General features: G+C 41.5%; 1 protein-coding gene across 5 annotated transcripts in view; it reads right to left on the bottom strand.

Annotated features, from left to right (window-relative positions):
- The window catches only part of HMGXB3 (HMG-box containing 3), a 330,748-nt gene that overhangs the window by 272,548 nt on the left and 35,442 nt on the right, over window positions 1-22,758 (bottom strand). For all 5 annotated transcript variants that reach the window (XM_069199526.1, XM_069199525.1, XM_069199522.1 and 2 more), the window contains exons 3-4: window positions 17,131-17,305; window positions 7,319-7,876 (exon numbers count right to left, since the gene is read on the bottom strand). In XM_069199526.1, coding sequence (XP_069055627.1) covers window positions 7,319-7,876; window positions 17,131-17,305 — 733 coding nt within the window. The remainder of the gene's footprint in view (window positions 1-7,318; window positions 7,877-17,130; window positions 17,306-22,758) is intronic.

The following is a 22,758-nucleotide window of genomic DNA, read 5'->3' as shown; positions in this document are numbered from 1 at the left end:
AAGTATCCTACTATCTCTTTTGCAGATGCATGTAAAGGTTGAATTTGATTATTATGGCAGTAATAAACAAATCTTTTCCACTTATTTGCATAGCAGTGTCTAGTGGTAGGTTTTCTAGCTTGTTTTATGACCTCCATACATTCCTGTGTGAGGTGTAAGTGCCCGAATTCTAGGATTTCAGGAGCCAAATTGCTAGATTCAGCGATGCTGGATTTGGATGTCTGATCTGTTGTTTGTGCTGTGTTAACAGATCTGGTCTGTTTGGCAGTTTGACATGAGGTACTACTGAAAGGTCTAGTAGTGTTGTGTACCAAGGTTGCCTTGCCCATGTTGGTGCTATTAGTATGAGTTTGAGTTTGTTTTGACTCAACTTGTTTACTAGATATGGAAGAAGTGGGAGAGGGGGGAAAAGCTCACGCAAATATCCCTGACCAGTTCATCCATAGTGCATTGCCCTGAGACTGATGTTGTGGGTACCTGGATGCGAAGTTTTGGCATTTTGAGTTTTCTTTTGATGCAAATAGATCTATTTGTGGCGTTCCCCACATTCTGAAGTAAGTGTTCAGTATTTGGGGGTGAATTTCCCATTCGTGGATCTGTTGATGATCCCGAGAGAGATTGTCTGCTAACTGATTCTGAATCCCTGGAATAAATTGTGCTATTAGGCGAATGTGGTTGTGAATCGCCCAATGCCATATTTTCTGTGTTAGGAGACACAACTGTGTCGAGTGTGTGCCTCCCTGTTTGTTTAGGTAATACATTGTTGTCATGTTGTCTGTTTTGACAAGAATGTGTTTGTGTCTTATTATGGGTTGAAATGCTTTGAGCGCTAGAAATACTGCTAACAGTTCTAAGTGATTTATGTGAAACTGTTTTTGCTGTATGTCCCATTGTCCTTGGATGCTGTGTTGATTGAGGTGTGCTCCCCACCCTATCATGGAAGCATCTGTTGTTATTACGTATTGTGGCACTGGGTCTTGGAAAGGCCGCCCTTGGTTTAAATTTATACTGTTCCACCATTGAAGCGAGATGTATATTTGGCGGTCTATCAACACCAGATCTAGAAGCTGACCCTGTGCTTGTGACCATTGTGATGCTAGGCACTGTTGTAAGGGCCGCATGTGCAACCTTGCGTTTGGGACAATGGCTATGCATGAAGACATCATGCCTAGTAGTTTCATCACCAGTTTGACTTGTATCTTTTGATTTGGATACATGGTCTGTATCACATTGTGAAATGTGTGAACTCTTTGAGGACTTGGAGTGGCAATCCCTTTTGCAGTGTTGATTGTTGCTCCTAAGTATTGCTGTGTTTGACACGGCCGAAGGTGTGACTTTGTGTAATTGATTGAGAAACCTAGTTTGTGGAGGATTTCTATGACATATTTTGTGTGTTGTGAACACCGTTTTAGCGTGTTGGTTTTGATTAACCAATCGTCGAGGTACGGGAACACATGTATTTGCTGCCTTCTGATATGTGCAGCTACTACTGCTAGGCATTTTGTAAAAACTCTTGGTGCAGTTGTTATTCCGAATGGCAACACTTTGAATTGGTAATGTATCCCTTGGAATACAAACCTTAGGTACTTTCTGTGTGAAGGATGTATTGGTATATGGAAATATGCATCCTTTAGGTCTAGTGTTGTCATGTAGTCTTGTTGTTTGAGCAGTGGGATTACGTCTTGTAATGTAACCATGTGAAAGTGATCTGATTTGATGTAGGTATTTAATGTTCTGAGATCTAGTATAGGTCTCAGACTTTTGTCTTTTTTGGGTATTAGAAAGTACAGGGAGTAAACTCCTGTGTTTATTTGTTGTTTTGGTACTAACTCTATTGCTTCTTTTTGCAGCAAAGCCTGAACTTCTAGTCCTAGAAGATCTATATGTTGTTTTGACATATTGTGTGTTTTCGGTGGGATGTTTGGAGGGAATTTGAGAAATTCTATGCAATAACCATGCTGGATAATTGCTAAGACCCAAGTGTCTGTTGTTATTTCCTCCCAATGTTTGTAAAACTTGGTTAGTCTCCCCCCCACAGGTGTTATGTGTTGGGGATTTGTGACCTTGAAGTCACTGCTTGTTTGGAGGAGTTTTGGGACTTTGGAACTTTCCTCTATTCCTTTGAAATTGTCCCCCTCTATATTGTCCCCGAAAACCGCCCCGCTGATACTGGCTCTGGTAAGTGGGCTTTGTTTGTGAGGTTGTGGCTTCTGTGGTTTGCCCTCGAAACCCCCCTCGAAATTGTGTTTTTCGAAATGTGCCTCTGCTCTGTGGGGAGTAGAGTGCGCCCATGGCTTTGGCCGTGTCAGTGTCTTTTTTAAGTTTTTCGATCGCAGTGTCCACCTCCGGCCCAAACAACTGCTGTCCGTTGAATGGCATATTCAGCACAGCTTGCTGTATCTCTGGTTTAAATCCTGATGTACGCAGCCATGCATGTCTCCTTATTGTTACAGCTGTGTTGACAGTTCTAGCAGCTGTGTCTGCAGCATCCATTGCTGACCGTATCTGATTATTGGAGATACCCTGTCCTTCTACTACTTGCTGCGCTCTTTTTTGGAACTCCTTGGGTAAATGTTCAATAAGGTGTTGCATCTCATCCCAATGGGCCCTATCATATCTGGCTAGCAAAGCTTGCGAATTTGCAATACGCCACTGGTTTGCTGCCTGTGCCGCCACCCTTTTGACTGCAGCATCGAATTTTCGACTTTCTTTATCTGGAGGCGGTGCATCTCCTGAAGTATGAGTTTTGGCTCTTTTGCGCGCTGCTCCCACTACAACAGAGTCTGGTGTTAGCTGTTGTGTAATGTACACTGGGTCTGTTGGTGGCGGTTTATATTTTTTATCTACTCTTGGAGTAATGGCTCTCCCTTTAACAGGCTCCTCAAACACTTGTTATAAATATTTTTGAAAATAAATGTTGCTTTTAACTTTGTTAATGGGATCTCAAATAGGGAAAGTAGTCTACACTTAGGAGTATTAATGCCTACATCATAGAGAAGTAGATGTTATTCACTAGTGTCTTCTCTAAAGCCAGTAAGAAGTCATCCTTAATGCTGGACGATGTCCAGGACAAGCAGGTTTGAAGCCTTTAGAAATGTTCTCCCAAACGTAAACTGCTACATATGAAGCCTGGGAAAACAGTGGCATGAGCTGAGACCAGCTAACTCTTAAACTCTCTTCTGCCACAAGATAATCATCGAATAAAATCTTGCCACTTGACACCCAGTGACCATACAGTGAAGGTACCGTGAGTAATGCTTGAAAGGAATGGCTTGACAAACCTCATGGAAAAGCAAAGTGGGATAAAAAGAAAAAGCTGGCTTGGCAGGCTATGGAGCTGATGTCACAGTAGAAGTATCTGAAGGCACAGCGGTTTGGGCAAGTTAGAAGAAGGAACAAGTTAGGCTTTGCAAAGTAAGACATGAGCTTCAGAGCTGCCAAAAGGGCAGCCCACCCCCGCCGACCACAAGTCCCTCACCAGTTGGGAGAGACCTTCTGAAGCAGAGGAGGCAAGTTCAGCGAATAACAGGGATTAGCATTACAGGATGACAGAGTTGAGCCCGGTGCTCAGCTCCGTTCTCTCCATCTCTCTCCACAAGAAAAGGCAGGCTGCTGAGTTGAGCAGAGGGCCATACGGTGTGGTGTGCCAGGTACCAAACAGTTATGTATACATTTCATGAAAAAATGACCTCCAGAGCACAAACTGCAGCATTATGACGAAGTTAGCACTATCTTAAAGTGGAGCAAGGACATCATAAAATATAAGTTACCCTTTAGAATTGAAAGGCAAAATAATTCTGATGACAGAGAAATACTGCAAATGAATTAAAGAGGAATTGGAAGAGATAGTGTTTGTGTTTTTTGGACATTTTAGTCTTGACTGGGACACACTTAAAGACAGATACTACCAGACTGTGTAAAGGAAAGGGAAGGCTGCGGCTATTTTGAGAAATGGTCAAAAAACTGTTGGCCCTCAAGACACTCCTGTAAATGTCTCCTAATTAATCATTTCTTTTGCTGCGATTTTGTCGTGTTGGATCATAAGGCCTGAATAGGACAAGGGAATACACTAAATCGAATAACAATTATAGTCCCAATCTGCAATGTAATGTTGGGCTTAGCCTGTATCGAATAGGCTTAACTTCATTTATTCCGTCTTTGTGTTGCTTTGGGCAGTTCATCAAACCAAATTCAATGAAATAAACAATGTGTGAACTTATAGCAGAATTCTAGGTAAAGTTCATTTTTTGTATGTTGTATAGAAACGACAATTCTTTTCAGACAGAGTCCTTGATCTGAAGTTATGTGAACCAGGTAGTTACACCATATTGTTCTAAAACCAAATGAAATAAAGTTTCTATCAAAAAAGGAAGCTCTGCCTAAGACTGAAAGGGCTGGTGATGTGCATCATGTAATGCTATTAAAAAAGTAAAAATCAGAGCCTGACACCATAAAACAGTAAGTTCATGTCAAGATTAAGTTGTGTCCGCTTGTTGAAAACACTAAGTAAAACAACCCTTAGGCCAATATTACCGAAGGGCATGAATGCTCAAAACTGAAATATTGAGGCAGTTAGCGCCAGAAAGTCACTTTTTTGTGACCATGTACTTTGTATTAAAAGGCAAGCTCCCAACCTATCAAAGAAGCATCCAATACTACAAATTCCGTCAAAAGCTGCTTTTGTAATTATACCACCTTTATCTTGTCTCAGTATGAAGGGTAGGGATGAAACCAACAAGGAAAGCTTTACATTTTCCTGCTAGTTTCCTGTTCCACAAAGCAGTTCTGTAATGATCTTGCATTCAGGTGCATATGGAGTCTAACTGTTCAATTAAAATGCAACGTGAAAATGAGCCCAGAAAAGAAAGAACCTGCATGCCACGGGTTGTCTTCAAATCATAAAATACTTTTGGTGGAAAGAAACACATTTCTCTCAAGTACACAATTGGGTAAGACCATTTGCTTGGAGCAGCATGGAAACTCTACTGGCACAGACATAGATCTGCTGAGAATTATTGGAACAAATTCAGATAAGTGCTTCTCCTTAGCAGGCAATATTTCCATTATGTTGGGGTAAATAACGGTTTCTTCCAGTGGTGTGTCACAATACACACTTTACATTCAGAGAAGGCATGCGGGGCTCATATCAGACCAAATGAAATAATCTTGTGCTGGTAGTGAACCTTGTTTTTTTGTTTCCTGTGTTGTTTCTCAATTTAGAACTGAAAATATGTATTCCGAATGACGTTTGTTACATGTAGTCCCCTTGGCAAAGAGCTGGAAATATTTGACATAAGGTTGTCATTCTGAAGTTTACTCATCACACCCACTTCTTTGTTTTTGGAGCTCCCTTATAAGCATACATTCATGTTTTAGGTCTTTTTTCAACTGGTCAGAAAAATGAGAAAATATCCAGTCCCCTCTGGAATTTAAGAAAAAAGACTCCACTAGTGGCTTTTGTCGTACTGTGGACATGGACGCTGAATGGTGATAACGCTGAAAGTTCTGAGGCAACAGTTACATCCTCGTTGCATGACTGGATGCTAGAAACACCTTGTTTAGAATCAGCACGAATTCCCCCAAAAATCTGCATATATTTCCAAAAGCATTTATTATAACACCCTTAAAATGCACACACCCAGGTAAGTCCTCTTAGCTGTAGCAGGCAAACCAGATACTTTGCAGTTTACATCTTGGGGTCAGAAGCGTAGATGGTCAGGTTGATTATGGATATCTTTTACATGCTCTGCCTTCTTCAGTAGCCTGCCTATCATGAGCAGCCACAAACTTGTAGCCTTTGTAGCTGCAAGTGTTACCTAGTCATCCACAAAACATTTCAATACACCAGAAACCTATGACAATCAGAGATATAGAAAGGGCCCAGTGTCAAAAGGTCTTAGTTGAAACTGGAATATTCATCTTAGTTGACAACTTTAACAGTGATCCCCTTGATGGTGAGCACGAATACCAGGAAGGGTAATGATGCTGTTGGTTTTCAGAATGTCCTTATAGCAGGATTGAAAAGGTTTGTGGGCTCTTTAATTATTCCCGTCAGCTGCAGAGCTTCACTAAACGTCATTGCAGGAGACCTGGTGGTAAAATCATCACTTTACCACTGCATTATGACTATCATAAAGACACACAGTTGAAGGCAGATTGTAGGTGTTTTCAGATTTTTGCCTCCCACAGGATGATGAAGCAGCAAAAATAGAAAAAGGGTTGAAAAGGTGTTCTTTATGGTCAAATGTTGACCATAAGAGGTCAACTGTTTCCGCACAAAACAAACCTCTTTCAAGAAATTTGTAGTTAGGAAATAAGTAAATTAGTTAATTGGGTCCACTCAACACCTACGAGTAACCTCTGTAGATTTACAGTAAATCCAAAAAAGACTTGGAAACTTTTTTGTATTCAGCCAGCGCAGCACTTCAGGGCACTTATTTCTGGTATATTTAGGCCCAGCAGCCACTTTGGATGGGTGAATATGCGGTCTGCTGAGTATCAGCTAAACCAGCATCTCTGACCGAGTTCTGGCAGAATTAGTTCCTGTGAACAGGGAAAGATCTACTGTAGGCTGATGGCGCACCATAGGCAAAATGTTCAATTGTATTTTACTGGTCAAAATAGATCTACATGACTTAAGTGAAAACAGTGTTTTTTTTTTTTTTTTTTTTTTTTTAATACACAGGCTGCTTTAATTTCCTGTGAAGTCCAAGAACTCATGAGATGCTGAGGTATCCAACCAAAGAAGAATCTAAGCAATCAAAACATATACAGCAAGAGAAGTACAGAGCACACAAGCAGCTAAAGAATGTTAGTGGTCAATCTATGTATGCTACACGTAAGCCAGGTAGTAGCAGGTTATCCTAATGAAATGCCACCAGTAGCTCTTGCCATTTAATAGCCAAGAGACTGGATGTTTTAGTGTCCTGGCAACTCTGCGGAGATGCCACTTGGCTTGAGAAAAGTATTAAGTACAAACATTAGTGACTGCATAATCAAGGCAGGTCTTAGGCCTGGACTTGGTCCGAGACACCTAATGTAACCATTTCTATGCTTAGAAAAATATGGGTTAATGCTACAAACATTTGACACATTCACATTTTAAGACTACAGCGAAGGGCACTGGACATAGGTATTTCACAATCAAGAGCTACGCTGAGCTGCAAAAACCTTCACTGTGCCTTCAAAAGTCATTTCAACAATATCGCCAGAATTGATAGGGAAAGCACTGATGGCTAAAATCGATTATGGAACCAAACAACCAGAGAGTATTCACAATGTAACAGACACAAGTGAAACAGACATGAGAAAGCCTCACCCTCTCAGTCATAAGTGTCAACACGGACACCCCATCTTCCGTCTTTGACTGGATCATATTAATTCCTTCACAAGGAACACGAGTGGCGCTGTCTGTTGCCTCATCTTCCACGGCCAAGCTAGTGGCTACAAAGGTTTCACCTTGTTGTGGTTTCAGGATGGTTTTATCCAGCATGGTGTCTTGGCTGCCTTTTTCATTCACAGTACTGAGGTAGTGTGATAGGATCTCTGATGTGGCGACCTCCTGCACCACATCAGATTGCTGGAAGGAGACCGGCTCATCAGCTAGGCCCTCTATTGCAACGACCTGCTCTGTCAAGCCAGAGTGTTGCGAGTCGAAGGACAGAAGGCTCTGTTCTGTTTCGCACAGCAGGCTACCATTTCTACTGCCCACCTCTCCCCTTCCACCTAAGACACAACGACCTTGCACCACATGCACCTCCACATGCTGCCTGCTGTCTTCATGAAGGGTAGAACCAGGAATTATGATGTAGTCAGACCGGGGCAGAATTTTTCTGAAGCCTGGAATTTCAGGAACAGCTGTACATGAGGTTGACTTCTGCATCCAAAAAAAGAACAAAAACCTTTGTAACTAGCATAAAGCAAAATGTGAAAACAGATGCAAAATTTAAAGCAGGTATAAACAAAAAATGAAATAACGAACATATTATATAAAACCAGATTAGTGAAAAAAACTAATGAAGGCAGGAATGTATTAATGCAGCAACAATATTTCAACAGGAAATGTTATACATAAAGGCAGTACATTGCAAAAAAGTATGATCAAAAAGTAACAAAAACTAGAGTGGGTTAAAGATGTTCAACAGCAGAGTTATTGGGCTTTGAGAAGACAGCCAAAATATAACACGTAAACAAGTTGTACATCAGAGTGTTTTCTTTACAAAGGCCAGTCAAATGAGTACAGCAGCTAGCCCTTTTTCCAGCACCATAACAGCTTGTGTGTGTCAAGGTCTGAGTTTTTGTACGATATGTAGAATGGAAGAAATAAAACAAAAACAACCCTTAAAGCCTGCTCTTCAGTCATACCCTCGAAAAAACTATACCTGCAGCTGTGCTTTCACAGACGGGAGGGAGCAAACCAGACGGTAGAGATGGCATTTGTAGGGAGTGAGGGTGGAGCATCATACAAGAAAGAGCAAGGAAGTACAAGCATTCTCATGGAGTGCTCAATGAAAAAGAAAAAAAATAGCTTTTCCTAAATGTGAGCTGTGGAAGGATGCAAGTCTGGCAATCAAAAAGATATTAAAGAGGCTGGGGCTGGGCGGGATGAGGAGGGACAAACAAGAACATGTAGGCAAGCCCTTCAATAAGAAGCAAGCAACTGAGCATGAAAATATAGACAACCAATGTTATGCAACACGTGAGATCTAAGCCCATTGTAGGTTTTTGGTATGGACCACAAGATGCATATGCAGCAAACAATTAATGTGGAGGCACAGGCACCCATCAGATGTTGTACGGCATAGTCTTCTACTTTGGGTGTTGAGAAAAGCTCAATGACAAAGAAAATAATACCAACAGCATATGATAACTTTGTGGTTCTGTGTTGCACAGAAACCATGCTCTCACGCATAGGGTTTATTTTATGTATAATATTAATCTGATTCTTATGGGTCCAACTGGTTCACATTAAGTGGAGAAAGACCTCATCTGCCAAAGACAAACTAATTTGTTAATTAAAGGTGCGGATCTGGTATCATGCAGCCCCAGTGGCACTGACATGCGATTAGGTTATCAGAGATTAGGGGAAAAAAAAAAACAGAAAAAAAAACTCTCCACTGTCTGACTGATTATCCCGCAGGGTCATCCAACATCATTATCAGCAAATTAAGTTCATAGCCATTTTGCACTTTCCAAAGAGTCAATTTCCAAGTATAACGTATACTCGGAGATGCTTGGTCATTGTGCAACCTTTTTTCATAGTCTCCGTGGGTGAGCCCCCACCTTTGTATGTAGTTGCAGACTTACTGGCAGTGGGGGAGCAATAGTAGTGCCAACATTAGTGCTTCCAGGTGTTGTAGTAGCAAGAAAGGTTAAGCTAGCAGTACATGTAGAGGAAGTACCAGCAGAGGTGTGAACACTAACAAAGTAGTTACTTACCTTCGGTAGCATTATCTGGTAGAAACAGAATCTAGCCACAGATTCCTTACTTTAGAATCCTCCCTAGACTGGATCTGGAAACTTTTTTCCCCATAGCATGTCTGCGTGTCAGAAGAAGGCATCACGTGACCCTGTATCTACGTCGTCCATAGGATGTGACATCAACTGAGTCCATATAACCTCCTCCTAATGTCAGTTTCTTCTGTGACTATTTCCCATGCTCAAAACGTGGAGCCTCATATATAAATTGCCTACTGAAACTGCGTACTAGAACAAAAGACACCCCTGTGTCAAATAATCATGGAATTCTTAATTCAAGGTGTAGATTTCCATAACATAATCTCTGAGACCAAAGAGGACTCAGTTCGCAGAGTGGGGAGGATGGGAAGGTTATTAAAGAATGCAACTAGATCCTGTCTCTCCCAAATAATGTGTTACCAAAGGTAAGTAAACTGTTCTTCTGATAGAGACATCACGCCACAGATTCCTTACTTTAGGATCAGATACCAAAGTCATACTAACCCTGGAGGAAGGCCTGCGAACTGAGACCTTCAACAAAAAGTGTCTAAGTTTCACCAAACTAGTCTAGAAAAAGAGAAAATTACCATGCAATCATAATAATTTAGGTGAGTAATAACATATTCTACAACACACAAACCAGAGGAAGGAACCACAGGTAAATAAATCCATAAAACATTAAAAACAGAGGAATAAGCTCATCCATGTTAGTATGTGAAATGTATGTCAGAAGCGACCCAATAATAGTGAGAGTCTCTAACCAGAAGAAAAACGGTCCAGTATAAGAGAATAGCCATTCTAACTTGCAGCCCTGCCATGCACAGCCCCCTCCTCTGCAATAAAATATCAATGTCCCCCGGAACCTGGTCCACCCGGAAGTTCCTCCGAAAGAAGCAGGGGAGCCTGCTCTTTTTTTTTTTTGCCGGATCTGAACTAAATTAAAAAAATATATGTATATATATATCAATGCTTTTTTTGCTTGGGGGCGAGTGGGAGGGGTCCCCTCTGAGACCCCAGCATCAAAGCTAAGGGGTCAGGGTCACTCTATCCTGCCCCCCACCCCTTTTTTTTTTTTTTTAAACATCTTTTTTCTGCAATTCGGCTGAGGCAGAGTCCCAACATGGCTGACAACACTTCCTGGTTGAAGTGTTGGCAGACAATCAGATCTCAGCACAAGATCGGAAGGGGTGGCAAATCCTTCCTGTCCCTATATCTACACACATTTGAATTTTCTTTTGTTTCTGTAAAACTACTGAACGGATTTACACCAATTCATAAAAAGGTTGCTTTCCGGATCAAGCACTAGCTTTCTGCCAAATATTGTGTAATTCCATCCAGTGGGGTCTGCGCTATCACTGTTTGAAATCCCTACAGAAAAATTAATGGGGGAAAATGGATTTTGGAACCCCTCCTTTTCTCAGTTCTCAGTTCATGCATGACGGATCACCATGAAACTTTCCAGCAGCTGACGTGACTGTCAAATGTTTTTGGAAAATTTCGGGAAGATTCATCAACCGACGCCAAAGATATAGGGAAGTAAAAAATGCTTCTTCTATAGGAACTAGGTCCTAAATAATTAACTAGTGGCGACCACCACTAGGTTACGTAGATATATATATATATATATATATATATATATACACACATATACATACACACACACACTTTTTATATAAAGAAAAAGTTATAAAGACAGCAAGTATGAAAAAGAAACCTTGGTAGTGTGGCGGAAACCAAGGTGAGTATGTAACTCATATGAATAAGACTCATCTACAAATGAACTAGAAAAAGGTGTCAAATATGGAAAAACAGAAATTTTTTAAGATTCTGAAATTAAAATAATCTGTTCAATTTTATATATTCCATTTTAGGACAACAGTTCTCAAAGTGTGAACACAACCTACAATAACTAGAGTCAGTTAACAATTAAAACAGTTGCACCTCTATGAGGCAAACACCTAACCCTCCTTGTGCACAACAGATATGAACATCTTCTCAGAGAAGACAGTAAAACCCCTTCAGAAAAGAAGGAACTCTTACATGCAAATGCTTAGATGCAGATCAACTCCTAAAGAGTCAATAATATTAATTATTCTATACAAGAGAGTGAACAGAATCTACAGAGAGATACGTCTCAATGAAGACATAATGTTCAAAATATATGTCGAAACTATACAAATGTCTACACTAAAGTGTTGAAAGTCTATCACACTTTGATGGCTATCTGATATAAAACATTTAAGACCAAAAAAAAGAATGTCTTAAAATCTCCAAGATGATACTTTCTGGTTTCTAATCTATTCAATGTACCAAAAGTAGAAAACTGATACTTCCATATATAGGTAAAAGTAGAACGTGCATAACAAACAATAATGTAGATCACAGCTACCTTGTCTGACAGTTCAAGAAGGACTTCGTAAACAGACACACCAAGTACTGTATAATCCTTAAAAAGAAACTTATTTCAACAGAAATTAAATAATACACTGACAGTCCCATGCAGCTGTTAACATCACCAGTTCCCTATAAGGGATACTAGACAAGTAGCCCCAAATGAAGGTATAATAGCAGTAGCACCCACGAGCTAAGGAATCCTGAATATATATATATATATATATATATATATATATATATATATATATATATATATATATATATATATATATATATATATAAATAAATAATAACCACAGCACTCAGTCCAAAGAGACAACCAATGCTCTTGAGGTCATATGAATCCAAGACCAGTCTTTCTTGTAATCAAAATTTTCTTTACTGTAAATTTTCATTCTCATTCATTTCTGATACACTTCTTCATGTCAGTTTATTGATCGACAGTCCGACAGCCAACACATGTTTCATCACCATGTAACTCTCTCAAAGCCTTGTCATATTGTGAGTTGTTCCCATCCATACTGTAGCTCGTATGTGAGTATCTATGTTTAGAACTCAATTATTCACCAAAAGAAAATCCAAACATCTCTTCTCTACGACATCCGACATCCGTAAGGCAATTAAGTCTCCAGAAAACGTAGGTTGCAATCCAAGTTATATTGTTAGATTTGTATACCATGCATCTTTGAATACATGCTTCTGCCTTGGGGTAGTAAGGTAAGTTAACCACGTAGCACCACTGGTAGGAGTACGAAAATAAGTTGTCCTACGATTTACCACTACTACCCTTGTTTGGACTACATATATTATATATATATATATATATATATATATATATACATATATATATATATATATATATATATACACACACACATATATACACACACACACACATAACATCTGTCAAATCCCACTTTACGTCCACTTTGATCATTTTTGCTGCTTAAAATGATCTAGTAAACATGCTGTGTTGGACTGAAGCCGCGCCTCGTTTCTCTTCTTTGGGTGTTGTAATGGATGTAAAATGGGATTTGACAGATGTTGGATTTGAGTTGCAGGGTTCAATACCCTGCTGTGAGCTCGCCACTACAAGTGGCGGGGAAACAGAAAGAAGTGTGACGAGATTTTTATTTTTCCACTCTCTCTCTGGGCATACAAGGCAAATACTCCACTTAGAGTATAATACATACCATGAAGGTATCAACTCTTTGGCACAAGCTCTTCTTCAGAGTAAAGTAAACTATATTACCTTTATATCAGGTAATGCAAAGAATCAAAAATAGATAAATCGCTAAGATGCTGTCAATGGCAAACGAAGTGGAAAACTACCACTTTCACACCACGTAATAAAGAAAAACAATAATAAAAGTAGCCTTGAGGCATCAGGCAGGAAATCTCCATAAGATCCTAGGGTAATACTTCAATAATCTATCCTTGAAAATGTAAGGAAAAACAACACCTGCCGAAAGCAGGAGACCCACTGGGTGCCACCATTAGGTGGAACAGACACAAACTGAAAAAGCCTCACAGAACTGCCAAAGCACGGCTCATCTGTGACATAACTTAAGACAAATAACCCCCTACAAGCCAGTACAGGAGGTATTAACTAGGCCAAAGAGTAGAGAGGAACCAAGCTAATTCGCTGTTCCAACCCTACTGTCATGACAACGCCTTAAAGGGGAGTCAGCCTGTGCATCAAATAAATGGGCTTCATCAAAAGGCATGTCGATCAATGTGGCTTGAACTGCCTCCGAAAATCCAGAGTTACGAAACCAGGCACGGTGACATAATACAACTGAGGAAGTCATAGCCCGATCCACAGAGTCAGTAGTATCCATACCACAGTAAATGATATTGAATCATAGGGGTAAGAGTGCTTCAGATATCATCCAGAAGAGTAGGCAAGACGCATGCCAATGAGTCCCATAATGAATTTGAGAAACGTCCAAGAACGCAAGATGTATTAATAGAGCGTAAAGCGGAACGTGTAGAGGAAACAAATATGAATGCCACAGACGTCTAGACTCCTGGAATCTCTATCAGATGGGACATGTAGGAGAGACTCAATATCATGAGAGGCCAAAGCAACCTGTACCACTAAACTTCAATGAGTAGGGTGTCTTAGGAGACAAGCCGGATCACCAGGGGCAGGTCAGTCCCTGTGAGATATAGCTTGATCAACAGGGGCCCCTGTATCAGGCTTAGCCCAAGCCCCAAACAACACATCATGTACGGCTTCACTGTAAGAAAGCACTGGTTCAACTCCTGATTGGCCTTGATGGAGGACATCAATTAGTGGATCCAAAGTTAATTCCACTGAAGGAAGTGTTCAGTACAAAACTACAGCAACCCTTCTAAGCATGTCAGCAAAAGAGGTACCTGCCGCTATAGCAAGTCTGGAGGGTGGGTGAGTGAGTAGGTCTGAGGCTGTGGAACAACTGAAGTCATTAGCCACAGCTAGGTCAGCCAGCCATCTGTCCTCTCTATGAGGCTGATGAATATCTGGAATGGGTGGTATACCCTCCTACTCTTCCACAGCCTCTCCACTCTCACAAGGATAAACATGAGGAGACTCCCCAGAATGGGGAGAAACACGAGAAAGCGATTCTAAGACTTTGATTTCAACTTCAGATGGAGAGTGGGATTCAACGTCCAACTGTGCCGCCAGCAAAGTCGCAGAATTCGGGTGACCGAACATGGGCGCAGAAGGAAGGTGAATTCCCCAAGACAGCATGAAGGGAAACATAATATTCATGCATCTGGTTTAGAGTCGCCCAGGCCCCTGGAAAAGGAGGGAGATGCAAGGTAGACTCTGACCTCAACAAGGAATGGTGGAGGACATGCGCAGCGAAGTCTGCTACTTTCGCGACTTCGACTGCTTGAGTAGTGACTTACCTTGTAGAAGTCTATGGAGCATGAGGTCCACGAGAACAACTCATTGAACGGGCCTGTGAACTGACATCAGTATGAGAAGGAGACTGTGGTCGATGGGAAGTGTGAGTTGGCTCCGATATTTGTGCCGCCAGAAGCTTCATTCAAGGTTCCTGCAGAGCTTTCGGCCGAAGTTGACAACAGGAATCGCACTCTTCAGCATCATGGTGCTCGCCCAGGTGCCACATACAAAACGAGTGGGGGTATGTAGCTGACATTTATCATCGACAGGACCCACAGGGTTTGAACCATGAAGACATGGACAGAAAAAAAAGCACACTGTTCCATCAGCAAAAACGTTGAAGTAGGCCAGACCCAGTCTGATCAACTGTTACCGGATCCGCGATGCAAGAGCGGAAAAGAAGGAACTGACATTGGTGCGTCTGCAAGGGGGTTATATGGACTCTGAGGATGTCACATCCAGTGGACAACGTCTATAAGGAGTCGCACAAGGCCCACTTCCTACACGCAGATGTGCTATGGGAAAAAAGTTTCCTGATCTAGTCTCGCACCTGGAGAGGATTCTAAAGTAAGGAATGTGAGGCTAGGTGTCTCTATCTGATTGTAACCTTAGGTGCGCTTTTAGTGGTCATACTAGGACCAGTAGCAGAGGTACCCAAAGAAATATTAACGAAACAAAAATTTCCAGTAGTACCACTATTAATGGCAGTTGTACTGGGTGCACTAATAAGAGTTAGGCAGACTACTGGTATCAGTAATAGAAGTCATAGTAGTCATTTTTATGGACATGCCACTAGTAATTTATGTAATATCACTTTCTGTACAACAGCTTAAAGTGTCAGGCCCTTTTACACTAGAAGCACCTGCAACACCAGCACTTGTCCAAAGGAATCAGATATTCTGGGATAGTAAAAACCTACACTAGTAACTATTCATTTAAAAAACTGAGTTTGACTAATAACACTGGTAGCCATAGTTGAAGAAACAGACTACTTTAAGTGGTGAAGTGTAATGTAATTATAGTATATGTGGTGGAAAATCATACTGATATCATGCAGAATTCTACGGACTGAAAGACTATCTACAGTCTTGATGAAGACAATCTTATCGGGTTTATCATATAGCATTTTTATAGATTTGGTTATATCAAAATTATATATGGTATCACCATTTCAACCAGAATAGGCTAGCCGTTACCTTCAGTACACTCAATAAAACATGTGATTTAGTTATTAAAAGAGAAGGTCCCTCACCAGGCGGACTATATTTCTATACCATTCAGCTAGTTCTGCAAGAATATATGGTATTCCTTACATTTGTTCGCCAGAGATGAACTGATGGCACCAACAGTAGTAGTGTATTGACAGTAATGCTAAGAAGAGAAAATATTTCCTGTTCTTTTTTAATTCAATTTTATAATGGCAAGTACTGAGCACATCATAAAATGAAAAGCAACAATAGTCATCAAGTTACAGGAAAGCTCAATTGTAGTGGAATAGTTACCTCAATTGTTAGTCTGAGATAATCACTAAAACTCCCCATCGAATCACCATCATAATAACAAAAAGTAAACTACTATCCTGTGATTTAACTCATTAGAGTGTGGCAGGTGGGTGGTACTTTGGAGAGGAGGAGGAGGAAAACAAGGAAGAAAAAAATTCTAGAACACATTTACAAAATGTTCCAATGCACACAAAAAATATATGTTCACCTAGCCTCTCCACACCCAACTGCAGAGTGAGATATCCCAAACCATATTTGAAAGTCCCAAAAGAACACATTCTTTCAGATGATATTTTCAGAATCAGCCCAAAGCCCCTCCATCGTAAAGCACCAGATCTAGGAAAGTGTTGTGGTCACTATATGCATGAAAGTGAACAAGATACTGACCATCTGTAAAGCTCTTTCTGTTGGGTACTCTAGCTAATCACAGATACCTCACCACAGGAAATCAAAAGCACAGAACAGGAGCCAGACCTAGAGGCAAACTGACACTCTTGCATGGTAGGAGAGTGTTATTTTTAAAGACTGGGACACAAGGAGTGTTGAGCGTATGCGGAATGACTCCCTTTCCCGATCTCCACACATTCCAGGTAAGTAACAGTGATAAAAATCAATAATAATGGAGGTATAGGCAAAATATAAACAAGCAACATAACCTGTGAAGACTGACAACATGAAACACCAACATATGAAATGCTAAATTGCCACCTTATAGGACACCAACATTAGCAAACAGCCCTCAAGAGAGTCAAGGGACTAAAATCATTTGCACACGTTCATATTTACTATTACAAACTGGCATACAAAACCACAAACTAATCAAAATAACGTTTCCACATGTGCTGGTGTCTATAAGTAAAGGACTAATGTCAAGGGACTCACAGGATCCTGACCCTCCTTCTCCAGTTTCGCCTTCTCCAAGTAGTAGCTCTTCTCGGCCACACTCAATAGTCTCCAGCTTTCGCTGATCTTCTTGTTGATTTCTGACTGGGGAAGATTAGGCAGATCCTGCTGGACCTTAAGGTATATATCATAGTAATAGAGCAGGTAGGCTGATCTGAAATAAAGAGCAGTCATTAGGAAATTAATGTCTGATAAACAAGCCATGGGTGAGAAGAGTGACATGGTGCATGCATCCAAGCAATGGAAATGAACTGGCTTTTGTGCTTCAGGTCTGAACAGAAAAACCCAATATCATAGTAGGTGCTATATAAATGCAATTACATATACATCTAAGGTAGTAGTACTTTAGTACTAATGTTTACTTTAGCACTATAGGTGTGACACTGCATTGGTACATCAGAAATTGTGCAGGCATGCACATTCTGGTTTAGAGTTTGCATCCACAATTAAATATGCACCATGCAGTGGTGAGTGTTTAGCACTCAAGACATACTAGTCCTCTTTTATGTAGATTAATCATCACCCCTTGTGATTTTGTAATTTAGATGGAAGCCTCACACAAAGAACCTTACTTTTGTTTCCAAAGCATCCATACAGTACCATCAAGAAAAACATATTATATTGATGCCGCTGTCACTTGCACTCTAATGATTCTTCTCCCACCATCCACCTCAAAAAGTTTCTGGTTGGGGGCTCACTTCCTCCATATCCAAGGTTAAAGTTACAGGACAATGACTGTAATGCATAACCCCTATTTGTTTTGAAAAACACAACAGAATCCTACAAAGTGCTAGCACCACAGCCACAGTTTCAAGATACTGGTCTCCGCTTAACCCCAATGAGCAAGGTTCTCACTTTCCTTTGGACTACCCAAATCCTGGAGTTGTCTACAGTACCAGTGAGCCCTACCACATTCTTTAACATACAGGGTGCCAGGCAGCATACTGGACAGGTTTTTTTGTTGGAAGTTTGAATTTCAGCTGTTTGCACAGGAGATAGTGTGTCTGAAGCAGGCTTGCACTGCTGTGACTGCCATACCTATATCATGTTTTGTTTTGGTTATTACTGCTATTGCAGTGCACGTTTTGTATCCGAGGGATGTTGCCCTGCTAGAACTCGAGCTGTACATGTTTGCCAGTTGTTTGCACTCCTGATTCCATGCTGTACCTATTCAGCACCTGAGGGAAACCTGTGCAAAGCTGCAGCTCTCATTGAACCTCTTTGTGTTGAATGCCAGATTGGACATTTGTTGGCTATGTGGAATCTATTCTGTGCAACCTTTAACGAGGGATGTCGGGTCTGTACCTGTTTTGTTGGAAGGTAAAACTGCACAACAGGTGTCAGTATTGCACACAGCGATTGTGTTAACGTAGTCTGGGAAAGTCCTCTTTAAAAAAGGATAATATATTGGCCTTGCTATTGCTTTCTAATCAAAAGGCATAATAACTATGCTGAGCTTTTTAAATATTTCTGTTTCTGCAGGTAAGGGAACTGAGAAAGAGAAGCAGAAAGTGAATGGCCCACGATTACTAATCTATGCAACTGGAAAGCCATCATTAGTAGTTAACTCTCCTGCTCCACAGCAGACAAAGCAGTCACACATAATTTCCTCAATGCAGTTAGGATACACAATACAAGCAACCACTGATGGGTGTTCCATGTGTGCCTTGTGCTGGTCCCTAAAGTTCAGAGTCATGCTAGATTTTGAATCGATATATGAATTTCAACAATATACATAGTCATGACTATTCTAAAAATCTGTGAAAAACATTAAATCTTTGGGCTGCTTGTCAGTCCATGTTTTGCTCACTGCACCACAACACAGGGAATATCCCAATGCACAAATGCACACATTTAGACACAACTTCTAAGCAACAGTTGTAGGAAGCTGGCTCTGTATATACTATACCAAAGTGAGGTATAGTGTGCACAGAGTCCAGGGGTTCCCCAGAGGCTTTACAGAGACTCAAACTAGATAATACTAATGCTCTCTTTTGTGGTAGTGTGGTCAAGAAGTTGGGCTTATCGGAGAGTAGTGCTAAGCAATTGCTGTACACACAGGCAGGAAATGAGGCTCAAACTCAAGGACTAACCCCAGTCCAATGTTTTATCTATAAAAATATACTTTGTTACTTTATTTCCAGAACCAAAAAGCATCTTTGTTCCAGGCGAGTACAGTTTCAAGAATGTATCACTTTCAAGTATCAAATGCACTTTGTTTGTAACTCACAGTCAAAACAGTTTTCAGGTAAGTAATTCTTTTCAATATCAAAACTAGACCATTTTCATTGAAGGCAATGCAGTTGTAGCGGGGAGAAAGTACATACACATTTTACAGGTAAGTACTAGAATTACGATCCCAGTCTTCGGGGGTTAAGGTGTCCACAGGCATAGTTTAGGAAGACACCAAGGGTGCATCACCAGCAACAAGTGACCGGTCGGTGCAGAGGTCAAAGTTGGTGTTGGGCGCCCAATGGAATCCTACGGAGACTGAGGGCACTCAAAAGAGAACGTTGTACAGGGGAGTACCTGCGGGGTCAGGTCACAGGCCCGAGGGGGTTTAGATCACCACCAGGGGGCCTCAGGTAAGCACCAAACACACACCCTCGGCGGCACAGGGGCAGCCAGGAGCAGTGTGCAAACATGGCATTGGGCACCCACTGCTTTTCAATGAGGAACTCCAGGTTCACAAAGAAGCTGCAGGCTTGGTCTGAGGGTGGAGGGGGGCAGCTGAATAAGACCAACAGTTGGACAGGTAGGTTGAGGCTCCTCTGGACGTTGATGGACTGTCGGCTGGGTTCCCCACAGTCAGGAGGCTGCAGGATTACCTTTAGGAGTCAGGTATATTCACCAGATCCGGTCGCCGTCAGGTGGGTCCTCTGGATTCAGGCTGCAGGCGTTGTCGTAGTGGCAAGAAGGGGTCAACTTGGGGTGGACTCAAGATTGGAATTGCCTGGGAACTCTCTCTGGTCGGGTGGGCAGGGGTGTGGAATTCCTATAGCCCGACGCCCAGGACATATTGTTCGGGGTCAAGGGCAACAAAGTTTTAGGTTTATTTTGTCCTTGGGACAAGTAGGCCCGACCCTCTGCAGCACAAACCCTTTGGCTGCCAGTTTACAGGGAGGGAAACTGTCTGAAGGAAAGGTCACGTGTGTCTGTGTTAATGCTGTTCAAACTTGTATTTAGGGGTTTACTAATGGAAAGCCTTTATTATTAAGGTGATCAATCAAAATAAACGTAAGGTCACACTGCACTACTGACAGCGGTTCTAGAAAAAAAAAAAAAAAGTGTGTACACATTTGAAAAGTTAAATGTGTAATGCTCCCAGAATGCTTTCGGATTAGATACAAATGCTTGTAGAAGCTTATAAGCAAGTTTGTTGATTATTTGCTCTCAAAATAAAATGTTCAGGAAAAAATGCATATAGGAAACAACTGTTTTGTTAAATTACTATGAAATTTTAGGCACTATTTATTCAAGGCATCATTTAGTAAACTGTGATGCATGCTAGTATTTCCAAAAATATTCATAATGGAAAATCAGTGTAACCATTTTCAACAAGATTATGGGAAACATAAAAATAAACAAGCACTGGCAAAGCCAACCAATCTGACATTGGTGGGCAGTCTTTTGGTTTTGTCAATGCCTTTTGTAACACTTTGTTGTGGGAGCTGCCAGGCCCTCACAATTGTAACACATTGACAAAAAGAAAAACATTAATTTGGTCAAAAAAAAAAAAAAAAAAAAAAAGCACACATTGCCACAGTAGCTCCTGCCACTGAACAAAACTACTTTGTGTTCCAATATGCTCCTTGTGGAACAGTAGAATGGTGTCACTCACTGTAAAGCCAGCCTATAGATGGCTAGAGAGAGAACCAGAATTTTAATAAAAACAAAATGTCTTGGTTAATGCCAGACCTAATTCGGGGCCCAATTCTTAAAGAAAGTCACGAAAGGGCACCCATGGTATTTATGTCTTTGCATTAGTACCTTCATGAATTCACAAGAATTTACAGAAGTAGACCAGGAAATCTTACTCTTAGAACATATTTGTGAACTGTATTTTAGCATGAGCAAATATGCATGTGTAGATTTACTCATTGAAAATCTATTGCACATTTACAAGTTCATTTCCCCCCACCACCACTTTTCTCCCAATCCTGGAAGAACTTCTACTTCTGCCCTTGTCAGGAGTACATTTCCAACCTTTTTCAATTAGGCAAAGATTAGAGAGGTGCTGGTGAAAATCCTTAAAACATGCATTTTAGTAGCTTTGTACAGACCCAAAGGCATTCCAGCCCTAGTATGTAGATTTGAGGAAAGATGGCAAAATAATTAAATTGCTATAGGAGGGCTTGAAATTGCCTATATTCTATCCCTACTATATTATTAGCCCTGGTTCAATCAGAGAGGCTTTTTTGACAGGACAAGAGAATTTATAAAGCAACCTGTCCCATGGACAAGTAGATATTTTATAAAATTCCACACCCCGGGGTGAGCGACCTGGACTCGGGCCGTGGGTGTCGGGTGCAGAGTGAGCAGGACTCACGGATCCGGGGGGCTCCGACGTCCTTGTGGTAAGTGTCTTTGTGGACCGGACCGCTGTCCTCCGGAGTTCTTGATCCTTAGGTAGGGAGGCAGTCCTATGGGGGTTGGAAGAGGCCACTGGTCCTGAATCATGAGTTGACTTTTTGTAGCAGAAGTAATGAAGCTGCAGACAGGCCCGTAGGCAGGGACCAAGTCAGTTGCCGTCTAGAGTCATTCTATGCTGCTGCAGCTTTTCAGTCCTTCTTTAAGGTTACCAGGAATCTGAAGAGCAAGGTTTAGGGGTGCCCCTAAATACTAGATTTAGGGGTGTTACAGGGGTCAGAGGGCATTAGCCAATGGCTACTGACCCTGAGGGTGGCTACAACATTCCTGTGCTAACTCCCTTTGGGGAGGAGGCACATACCTAACCCTATTGCCTATCTCCCTCCAAAACAAGATGGCGGATTCTGCTAGGAGATGTTCATTTCAGCTCGGAGCACCCTAGGGTTGGTCCCAGCGAGGGTGGACACCACTTCTGGTGTTTACTAATTCCAAAGGGGATCAAGTGCTACCCCATACTTTTTTCCGAATGTTCAAGTCACCAAACCTTCAAAGAGCGTGACCATCCCTCTGCGCAAGGGTATAGCAAAACACAGCACTTTCAATAGGCACATGTGCTACAGAGCATGTACTGGGCGCTGCATGTTTTATAGGGCTTACACGATTTCAGCCCAGTCCTCCAATGGCCTACAACACTGTAAGGCACTGCCCCAATGATGCACTGCACCCTCCCTGACTAAAAACAGCCTGCACACTTTGAGCAAAAGCCCTGGGTTTCCAAGGCTATTTGTCAGTCAGTGAGGGTGCACTGTGTACCACTGCACCCCAACCATTTCCTAATTCGTCACAGGGTGGGGTGTTAAGAAGACTCTGTGGCCCCACCCCATTCTGGGAGGAGTTGCAGGGTGGGGTGTTAAGAAGACTCTGTGGCCCCACCCCATTCTGGGAGGAGTTGGGAAAGGTTTAAGGTGCACTCAAGGCTGGCTGTCCACAAAGTGATATTCAACACACAAGCCTCAA

Source organism: Pleurodeles waltl, chromosome 7 (genome assembly GCF_031143425.1).
Source record: "Pleurodeles waltl isolate 20211129_DDA chromosome 7, aPleWal1.hap1.20221129, whole genome shotgun sequence".
Taxonomy (NCBI): domain Eukaryota; kingdom Metazoa; phylum Chordata; class Amphibia; order Caudata; family Salamandridae; genus Pleurodeles; species Pleurodeles waltl.
The sequence above is the reverse complement of the archived record's forward strand: the minus strand, read 5'-3'. Positions and strand labels throughout refer to the sequence as shown.